Below are 11,425 nucleotides of genomic sequence, written 5' to 3'. Positions count from 1 at the left end.
CCACGGAAGTGTGTGTGTGTGTGTGTGCATGGGAAGTGTTTGTATGTGTGCATGGGAAGTGTGTGTGTGTGTGTGTGCATGGGAAGTGTGTGTGTGTGTGCATGGGAAGTGTGTGTGTGTGTGCATGGGAAGTGTGTGTGTGCATGGGAAGTGTGTGTGTGTGTGTATGGGAAGTGTGTTTGTATGTGTGCATGGAAGTGTGTGTGTGTGTGTGCATGGGAAGTATGTGTGTGTGCGTGCATGGGAAGTGTGTGTGTGTGTGTACCTGGGATGTATGTGTGTGTGTGCATTCATCCGTGGGTGAGCATGGGTACTTATGCATGTGGAACGATTCCATTCGTAAGTCAACCTCATGCTGTACGCCTGCTATCGTTTGTCATGCTTTTTGAGTTTGCTTGTATTGGTCTTTTTAGTATGCTAAAGTATTTATGTCTAAAATGCGCATATACTCAGAGCTCTGTGGTGTTTCTCTTCCCTTTTATTTCAGAAATTAGAAACGAGTCTGTACGCTTACGATGACTTGTATTACAAGATGGTGCTCAACGTCACGCTGGATCTCGGTAGGTACTTTGGCAGTTGCTGGTGTGCTGTGCTGTGCTGTGCTGTGCTGTGCTGTCTCATAGTATGTTGTGGTGTGGTGTGGTGTGGTGTGGTGTGGTATATCAGGTGATACATCCAACACATAACCTAAGCACATCCTGAGCACTTTGTTATCTTTCACCTGGGCCCCGATTCTAAACCCTAAACCATAAAATCAGTGTTACGTACAATTGGGCCGAAGTGCTAATCAGGTCGCTTGTGACTATTGAGCTCCATTGTGTAGACGTGTATTCCGAGCGTATTTTAAAGGCTGTTGGTCTTTCCCTCGTGATCCATAGTACAGTAATAGATTAGCTCGATGTCGGTTCGTGGCATGCGGTAGTCCATAGTGCGTGTCTGCTACTGGTTTGTGTGTCTTGGATGCGTTGTAGTGTGAGTTCGTCTCTTTCTGTATGTCGTCGTGCAAATGGCGGGTTGGCCGTGTGCGATGTACAATTGCTAGTCACCTCACGGTGGCAGGACTATAGCTACACCATTGCAAAGACGCCCATGCAATATGCCGTAGTAGTGTGGTTATAAGTATATACAACGATCTACAGCTGTCCTTGACTCCATCAACTGCAATCGAGAAACATTCATTGGACCTGTCGAGCAATGAGTGGTATGGGCTGCGGTGTGCTCAAATGCAAAGGCACTGCTCAGTACGTGCGCCTGTGTAGTCGAATGCTATCCGTACTATCAGTGGTAACTGCTCACGCACAAGCGCACACACTCCCTATCGCTATCAGTTGGGCAGCCCTAGAGTTACTGCGGGTGCCCCTACACACGTGCCACTGCTTACTAAGCATACGACGCCCCTTGCACAGGTGTGCCCACAGTGGGGAATATCAGCAAGACCATCTACCTCAAACTGGAGCACACAGGCCAGGCACTGCCCATTGACGTGAACATGGGAAAAGTAATACCCATCACTGACGAACACCTGACACACACAAGCGCACATCCAGACATGTTTAGACGCAACCCGACTGCTGCGGATGTGCGCAGGACGAGTGGTGGTGAACGCGCCAGTCGACGTACACGCGAGCGAGTGATTGGCAGGGCAAGGGAGCACACCCGAGCAATGTCACGCGAAGGAATGCTTAGAGAACGCGACATGGGTTACCGTGTATTTAGAGCGCGTGCACGAGAGATGCGCCAGGCTCATGACACTCCTCCTGCGGACGCTGAAACGGCTCAGCCAGGTTTAGAGCTACGCGTGCTGGCACATTCGTGTGTGCAGGTCAACAGCACAGACAACGCGAACGGGCCGGCTGTGTGGACACTCACCACTTTCAATAGCACCAGGTAGGGCTGTGGGAGTGTGTGGTTGTCGTTTGATGTTTGCGCTGGTGTCGCTTGGGTTTCGGGTTTTGTGAGCGCACAAATTCACGTGTGTGGGGGGGGGGTACGTGAGGGTTTTAATTGAAAACAACTTTGGTGTGTGTGTGTGAGCCATGAGAGTGCGAAGCTTGCGAACGAGTCCAACGTAGTTTGCATAACTCGATGTGCTCGTGTATATAGCCAACATTGACGTGTTATATATTTTTCTTTCGTTTCCTAAGATTCGTAGTTGCTCACATGCTGCTGCGCTGGCCTGTTTGCCCTTCACTGAAGTGCTTCGATGACTCATTTGACTTCGTTTAAAGTTCTTTTTACTTCATCTTAAGTTCTATTCATTTCATTTTTAAGTTCTTTTCACTTCATTTCAGTTCTATTCATTTCATTTTAAGTTCTTTTCACTTCATCTTAAGTTCTTTTCACTTCATCTTAAGTCACTTCATCTCAAGTTCTTTTCACTTTGGTTTGGATTCGTTCACTTCGTGTTCAATTGAAATGTCCTTGCACCTGACACTCGGTTCCTGGGTCTTTTGTTTCTTGGGCTTTTAGTAACGGCACTGGCTGCCGTCCAAATCATTGGGGTTATTGGGCCAACGAACGCCTATATCGCGATGTAACGAACACCACACGGGACATATTTGAGAAAGCATTGGAAGACGCTACTACGGATGGAACTCATGAGAATGTGCAGATTGTGGTCACCACGGTGCTCTACGTACGCCACACCCTCGACCCCGAGATACAAATCAATGCAATGGATACAGAACTGTGGATGACCGCCGAGGAGAAGGATCACGTGGCCGACAAGCTGCACACACTGGCCGTCAAGTGTCTGGCTATCACGTGCTTGTTTACGGTTGTTATTATAATGTATAGACACCGCAAGAAAAGGCAACGCAGGGCCTACCATGGGCTACAGTCTCAGCTGGTATTCGAGGAACAGAATGCATTCAGTGCTGGTACGCAATAGATTGACGTATTCTGATTGTTGAGCACTGCTAGTTGTCCATGGGAGTATGCTGCTGAGGATGTGATCCGTGAGTACAATATCCGAGTAATCTGAAATAGGTTTTTAAAGTTTAGGGTTTCAAGCTTTAGGGTTTGGCCATCCAAAATAGAACGTAGGCATAGTCGATGCGCCCTTGAAAAAGTAAGGCATCATTGTTGATTTTATGAGTGTATCAACACTTTTTTGACGGATTGGTGCCCCCACTAACTCTAACTACGGGATGAAGTCCATATTCCACAAAGCGGCGCTTCACATCGTTTTCGCCACCCGTAAGATTAGTGATTTTAAACATACAGTACATATCGCGGCCATGCGGAAGAGTAATGCCTAATGACTTTATAGCTACATAACACACGATTCTATTCTATTTTGGCTGCTCGCTTTGCAGGCACAACTCTTTGGCACGGTTCACTGGGACTATCATTCCACTTGTGCGAGAAAATAAAAGATTTTAATTTTTTACACTATGGCTTTCTCTCAAACATTTGCTCCTCGATTGACACAGATACATCCACATCAGACCTCGTTAGAGAATAGTATGGCTGTCACACGAGCCGTTGATAAATAGAGTACATACAGGTGTGGGACATAAAGGCCGCCATTTTATTGAGATCTGAATGTCAATTCTCGAAAAGCATTACGAGGTGCTACTCTGCCCCTTTCCAGAACACTTTAGAGCCTAAACTTGACATTTGAGTAGTTTTGGGGTGAAATGTATTGTAAATAAAAGTATATGTCGGTTTATTAGAACTGTATCAAGAGCACAATATACTTGCAATATACAATAAAATTGTCAATAGAGTTGTGGTCAACCCCAGAACTTTGTCCCAAAGGAAAACCCACTGGTATGTGGTAGACTTATCACATAATTGCAGTCTATTGTGCAAATATCTGGCTCTGACAGTTCGGTATTTTAGAAAGTTCTATACCACTCGGGTCTGGGTCCTTTCAAAGGACAATATTTGGTGAAACGCGTAGTTTTAAAGTCCTTATTTTCCGCATATGCAATAAAGTATATTTTCCCTCAGCTTGCTCACCACCGTTTGCACTCCATACAATACTATCTCCGATACAGTTAGATCACCCAACCCCCGATAAATAGTACACACTGGTGCAGAGCATAGAATTTAAATAAAAATCAATCCTCCAAAAGCCAGTGTGGACTCACGAAGCTGGCTAACCTCTTTCTTTGATACTTTTGCATCAATTCGCCATTTTTAATAGTGTCTGGTAAAGATAAAACCATATCCATAACGATGGTAGACAATCCAGATATCTATATTAAACTATCGTTCTTTATCTACTGCTCGTATATGGAAGCCTGAGTATGGCTTCGATTCGCTGATTGTTTGCATAGCAAAGCAAAGATTCAAATAGATGCAAAATCAAATTCAAAACACTAAGCTGGTGATCGTTCTCAAAAAGAGATTATTATGAGTATTGCAAATATCTACCGTTACGTTTTACGTATTACAGAATTTCGTAATTAAGTTAAAATGTGCTTCTACAAACAAGAACTCGCTATTTTTAGATCTATGTCATAATTGTAAGCGAATGTCTTAGCTGAAAAAGTTTAACTGTTGTTCACTCTTTGTCCTTCTTAATTCTGGTTTGCAGGTTTAGTAATGAGCAATTACAACATCCCAACTCCACAAAAATCTTCTGCTATATAGACGGCGGGAGATGTATGAAGTAAGCTTGTCGCATATGTGACTGGTAGTCTTGACGAATACGCTATTGGATCATGTTCTTCCCTTGTCTAATTTGATTTGTGGTATGACGAATAGATAATTCAAATAATTTCAATTTCTAGGTTCTGTGATAAGATATTAATTGTTTGTCGAAGTACATGGTTATGAATGATGTTCATGTTCTGCGTAATAGCTTGATACTTGACTATCTGTGAGCCTACTCGTATAAGTACTGCGCAATTTGAGGTATATTTAGCCCGAGCGGGACCCGCATTCTGCACACTAGAATAATTTGTGGGCGTACATTGGAATACTCATGTGATTCAAAGAAAACTCTAATAGCTGCCGTTGTAGTTCCGATATGCAACATATATATTAGAAGACATTTACCAATTTAACGAAAATAAAATTGCAACACAGTTGATAGAAGACATCTACTAATAAAAATTAATATGATAAGCAACACAGGTATAAGAAGACATACTGGTATAATAAATTTGATACGCAACACAGATACTAGAAGGCATTTGCCAAGAACTATGATAAGTAGCACAAGTTGTTAAGTGGCATCTGCTAGTCCAATAAAATTGATAAGCAACACGTTCATTAGGAGACATTTGCCAGTATAATAAATATGATAAGTAGTACAGGTATTTAACGCCATCGGCCAGTATAATAAATACGATAAGCAACACTGGTATCTGAAGACATTCACCAGTATAGTCAATATGATAAGCAAATTACGAGAATACCTGAATACGGGAAGAAAAGCATATTTGTACAGATGTAAACCTGGTTTGACCCAGTACGAAGCAGCGTAGCGCAGAAAGAGCGCGCGAGGCCCATACCTCGAGAGCGTCGGATCAAAACCAACCGCTGCTTAAAAATTTCGCCGCCTCCGGACCAACGCCTCCCCTCGCATGGATATAACCGATACCGCCATCGACTGTATCACCTACGCAACAAATCCCGCGCGTGACTATTCCAAGCCGAAATCGACTGCATCTGGCGCTATACCGCTAGCCCACAAATCTTCGGGGGGTTCTACTATGACTTAAACAGACCCTGGGTTCAACGGCTGCCAAACCACTCGTCCCCCCCCCCACGTCTGACCGCCCAAAGCAATGCTGAAATGTTCAAAGATATTGCGTACCAACGACGGTCTCCCCGCCAACCCTGCATACCGGGTGCCGATGAGTACTTTGAGGACCTATTCAGCTCTATGAACCCGTACGTGGTTCCACCGGATACCGAACCCTCGCCAGACGTAACTTTCGCCATACGCCCCGACGATGTAATGGAGGCTATACTATGTTATCCTAATAAGGGGCCTGGCCCCGACGGGATCCACATCTTCCTTCTGAAGGCCGCAGTGGAGCGCTTCACCAAACGCAGGACACTAGGATGCCCCGACGCCAATGTCCCACTGATTAGACTCCTTACCGAAGCATTCACTGAGCTACTGAAGGAGGGTGCCTTCCCTGCAGCCCTGAACTGCAGCCTTCTGACAGCGCACCCAAAAAAAAAGCCGATGCAGATTTCACCTCCCCCGCCGACATCCGCCCTATCACGCTTACGCAAATAGTCAGACGCATCTTTGAGAAGTACTTTCTTAAGTTGATTACGAGCCACCCCAGCTCTGCTACCCATGCTCCCAAGCTTTTTTTTTGAAATGACGATACTCCTGCCATACCCAAGCACTCGCCGCCATGGAATCTGAGACACAGTCGGAAGAGGTGTGGAACGACGTCTGTCTGGACATACGAAATGATTGCTCTCACACGCCTATAGGTACTCCTGCGCCGCGCTGGAATGCCCGGAAACTGGACCAACTATTTGCCTAAGCCCTAAAACCCGGCTAAAAACCAACCTCCGCGCTATTTGAAAGGTTCCCTACCCGGGTGACATACCGAGGCACGCTCTCGCCTCTATTCCATAGAACGAATGGCATCCTACACGGCTCAATCGTCGGCCCCCAGCTCTTTATTATCTACATGGTTTCCTTAGCTGTCACGCTAGCACAATTTCGGCCCAAGCTCCACCGGTCTTATTTATTTGTCGACGACGCACGGATCCAAGCTCCCCAACCGGTTCCGCTCCAGCCCTTCTTAGACGACATTGATGCGTGGGGAAGCAAATCTGGCCTCGAACAAGGTGTCATCAAACCCCGAGTACGATCTACCGACTTACGACACGCGGCGCCACCCTCGCAGACGCACCTTGGAACATACGTTACTTATCCCTGAAGATGGCGCTCATACATGCCAGGCCTAAACTCTCCAAATATTTGGGGCTTCCACTCTCTCACGGGAATACCAGGGATCAACCTCGCCAGATATATGGAATCCCGCTTACGGCTTCGATGGCTTTAGCTGACGACACCCCCGCAACCGACTGGTGCTATTCAAAACATTCATCCTATCTACGGCTACGTATGGCCTGAACGTTATTGCCTGGGCTCCACCTATATGGAAGATGCACTGGACCCCCTGTTCGAGCGAAATAACTCAGCACTCATCCAAGCAGCAGCCATTATCACGGGCACCAAATGCCCTAGGGCTTCCATGGCCTTAGCTGGCGACACCCCCACAACCGACTGGTGCTATTCAAAACATTCATCCTATCTACGGCTACGTATGGCCTCACATTATTGCCTGGGCTCCGCCTATATGGAAAGATGCACTGGAGCCCCTGTTCGAGCACTCTAACTCAGCACCCATCCAAGCAGCAGCCATCATCACGGGCACTAAATGCCCTAGGTTTACCAAGCATCAAACAAACTTACTCCACTTTTGTGGCCTGCTCCCTGCGCGACCATTCGCGGACTACCTCGGAGGTTGCTTGGGAATACAACACGACTCAATGGGCAGCACAACCCATTCACCCCTCTGACGCAACCCGCCTGGGCCCACGACAAACCATCACTGCGCTTCTCATATAGTATCTATGCCCGCTTGAAAATTGTACAAAACCCGACCATATAGCCCTCCGCCAACGCTGTGACGACAGTAGGAAGAAACCAAAACGTTGGTCCAACAAGGAGATCGTGGCAATGGACCGGCGCCAATACTACTACCAGCTGGTCATGGGTAAACTGCCAACCTTAAATTGAGACAAAGCCAGCCACGACAGCTTCAACCGCTGCTTCGAGCCTACAACAATCCGGCTCTGTGCTATGATTGTAACGAATACGTACATGTAAACATTGCTCGACTACCGCACCTACGGCTGTCTCTGCCCTGCCTGTCCCGGTGGCCACAAATTCTCCACCAGTCACTTTGCCAGCATCCAACAACTGATCCGACGCATCCTGGTAGGCCAGAAACTGCCTCCCATTGGCCCTGACCCCCTCCAGCAATTACAGAAGTGCCAACGACTTTCACGGTATCTGGACCCTCAACGAACACCTTGGATTCTTTCTCCAGCATGTAGAACAACCCCGTACCCTCACTCGTCTCTGACACATCAACAGATGCTCCTCATACCCCGGCTAGTCACACTGCGGAAGTATCACTTCCAAATTTCGGTACAAACCAAGTCATCGCGCCTATTGGTTCCGCCTATGATACCTCCGGTACAGGCCAGCCAGCACATACCGAGTGCGTCCGTGGTCGGTGCGACATTGGCTCACTCCCAGCCAGGCTCCTCGACCGAATTATGACGGATAACCTGGTCCTACTCGGTATTTCGTACTCTGCACTAACCCATCCCACGGCATTACACGGTGCAGACCGGGTGCGCTACTTAGTAGGTCAGTAAGCGAATACATGGCACACTCGGTGCTGAGGTGCGCTACTTAGTAGGTCAGTAAGCGAATACATGGCACACTCGATGGTGTCAGTTTTTTGTCAGCACCGGCCTGAATTGACCCAGCGCATATCCTCTATTGTCGACTCACTTAGCCCAAGCTTGAAACGGGAATTTACTGACCACTCCTTCCCATCGATCTTTCCCGAACCACTACAACGGCTATGAGAGCCATGCCATATATACAAACATTGTATCTTATCTATTCTGAAATAAATAATATTATCTCTAATACAAGCAGGCGCATAAACATCAGAATATACGACCATCTATACATAAAGTGCTTATACAAATGCACATATCCGCATATACAACATGAATTGGGAAATACACAACTATAGCAATATGCACCTGTGTACATGTATATGGGCAACGCAAGTTCACTACAATAAAATAGATACACCTAGCCACACTGGTATGATTTTTTCTCCTGGGACGGAACAAGCCCTACCATTTAGCTTCCGGCGTGCAATAACCCAACAATTAAAGAAGAGAGTAGATGGGTGAATTTGTGGTAATTTTACGAGAAACGTGAAGCTGTGTTTCATGCCGAGTGCGTTTTGCAGCGACAATTAAAAAGAGGTCAACTAACCAATTTTTAAATGAAAGATGCAGTCAGTGATTTCGAGAGTGCTCATAATCATATTCAAATAATATCTCCGAGGATAAAATAATCTCTAAACAGTCTTGTATTTGTATTGTTGGCTTTCAGGGTTTCTATTATGTTATTGTCTTATTCAATAACATGCCACTTATCAAGAATTACCGACTTAGCCTCCATCAGACTGGCACATCTGCTTGGCTGATCGGAGGATCAACTAGGTAACGTTAATAGTCCCTAGAAACCTATATTCGGTTGAGCCATCTCGCTACCGAAGTATTCAGATATAAATAAAGTTGGAAAGTAAATAAAGTTATATCAATAGAACTAGACCAACTCTTTATGTTTGGTATTTTACCGAGGCCTTTTAATGGCCTCGTCCAAATATCTGATATGTAAAATGGAAAAGGTATTAATTAATAAAACCATTAAAAACCATTTTAGGAAACTGAAGTTCCTCGTGCTATTAAGAGTACATTCAGGAAACTTAAGTTCCTCGTACTATTAAGAGTACATTTAGAAATAAGTTCCTCGTACTATTAAGAGTACATTTAGAAATAAGTTCCTCGTACTATTAAGGGTACGTTTAGAAATAAGTTCCTCGTACTATTAAGGGTACGTTTATAATTTACGTACTGCTTAAGAGTACGTTTATAACATAGAGTCTAATGCGGAGGCCCGGCTTATTACAGCTGTAGAAGAAATTACATATGCAGATATACAATCTTCAAATAGTCTTGTACTTGTATTTTTGGATTTCAGGTTCTCTATAAATGAAGGTTTTTAGTTTTGTAATACGCCAGCTGTAAACGAAATTAGGTATACAGATGTATACTTTATAGATAGTTCTGCAATTGTAATGTTGGCTTTCAGGGCCTCTCGTAAGATCCCTAATTCGTAATACCCTAGCTATAGCCGGTATTAGATCTGCAGATATACAATCTTAGTCTGAGTCTCAGCGCTACTACAGACACACATAAAGTATCTACAATCAGTATTAATACTATCCTCATTTGTTAGAGTGCAATGTAGTAGACTTTAAATAAAGTGCAAAATGTATGTATTTATTTCTGACCTCACCTTTGCTTTTATACCTAAGGTGTTTGTGCTAGTGTTCAGCCGCTTGGGCTGGCCAGGGTAAAACCTCATATGGTCAGTATGAGAAACCTTATGCGGAACTCCTTAACACTTCGATACTTTTCTATTTCAACTGCTTTGCAACTAAATCTCACGTCACGCTGATCACATGATGCCTTTCCGCATAGGTTGTGATTCACATTGAACCGCAGCTATTATTAATATGTTGCGGTTGACAGGCTTAATCCACTCTCGGGAATCGGTTGAGAAACTTAATCTGCTCTCGGAAGTCGATTAAGTAATAGCTCAACTCTTGATAGTAATTTGAGCAACTTGATTAGCTCTCGGGAGTGAGCTAACTCGGATGACTTAGCTTGAGCTAACTCTGACGACTTAGCTCTCGGGAGTGAACTAACTCTGATGACTTAGCTCTTGGGATTGAGCTAACTCTGATGACTTCCATAAATCAAATATGGTATCTTACTGTAAAATCTGGTCTGAGACCTGTAGTCTCTCATCAGTTGTACAAAAACGATCATTTGTATACATTTTTAGTATACAGAAATAGATCTGATGATACTTTATGCGAATCTGCGTCAATACTATCGATAAAATGCATTTACGAACCATCTAACAGCTACATTATGAGTGATCTGGATCTGATTGGATAGGGACACAGTCTTTTATAAAATTGAACAATTTAGAATATATTTTGTCGAAAATTGTTTTAAATTTATCTTAAATAGCACAATCTTTGATGAATGAAATACTAAATCGTAATTCTAATAGCAAGTTTTAATCTTTCTGTAGATAATTTATTATACAGCCGCTGAAAAGAAAAGAATATAGGTTTATAGTATAGTATTAATTTGCAGCACTGGGCGTGAATGCGCATCTGTGAATAAAGATCCATAAGTTGATGAGAATGCGGACTTGTCAATATGATATATTAATACAATCTTCTTGGGGGGAATGCCAAGTTGCTGTTCACACTGACAATAAATATGCGGAAAGTTCTCAATGATGTAAAATAAATATTTGAAGTAGCAATTAAATTTTAAATCCTGATGTGGAATTTACTAGACGCTAAAAATTGAGGCAGAATGACAAAACCCTGGTCATTCGCATTTCAACTATAAGCAGTACACAGTGATTAAGAAGACAGGGTTCTTTCTATGGAGTTATTCTTGCCGATGAATTCGTCATACCACTTCACCAGGTAGGAAAATGCACCGCTTCATGATTTATCTCCATTACGATATCATCTAATGATCGGCATGAGCCCATCAAGGATTGCCTTGGTGGTAGGTATATATATAT

General features: G+C 44.2%; 1 protein-coding gene across 1 annotated transcript; it reads left to right on the top strand.

The window, feature by feature from the left end:
- The first annotated feature begins 483 nt into the window (after positions 1-483).
- On the top strand, positions 484-3,375 carry SARC_06997 (hypothetical protein). Its single transcript, XM_014299078.1, has 3 exons — positions 484-560; positions 1,407-1,887; positions 2,470-3,375. Exons 1-3 carry the CDS (start codon positions 533-535, stop codon positions 2,888-2,890), a joined length of 930 nt encoding a protein of 309 aa, XP_014154553.1. The 5' UTR covers positions 484-532; the 3' UTR covers positions 2,891-3,375.
- Positions 3,376-11,425: the final 8,050 nt, after the last annotated feature.

The sequence above is a fragment of the Sphaeroforma arctica genome, assembly GCF_001186125.1.
Source record: "Sphaeroforma arctica JP610 unplaced genomic scaffold supercont1.527, whole genome shotgun sequence".
NCBI classification, from domain to species: Eukaryota; class Ichthyosporea; order Ichthyophonida; genus Sphaeroforma; species Sphaeroforma arctica.
The sequence above is the reverse complement of the archived record's forward strand: the minus strand, read 5'-3'. Positions and strand labels throughout refer to the sequence as shown.

Excerpts from the sequence above, each read along its gene's own strand:
- SARC_06997 (XM_014299078.1), top strand. The coding sequence starts at position 533 with ATGGTGCTCAACGTCACGCTGGATCTCG. Across the intron at positions 561-1,406 it reads CAACGTCACGCTGGATCTCG|GTGTGCCCACAGTGGGGAAT; the intron begins GTAGGTACTTTG and ends CCCCTTGCACAG. Across the intron at positions 1,888-2,469 it reads ACCACTTTCAATAGCACCAG|TAACGGCACTGGCTGCCGTC; the intron begins GTAGGGCTGTGG and ends TTGGGCTTTTAG.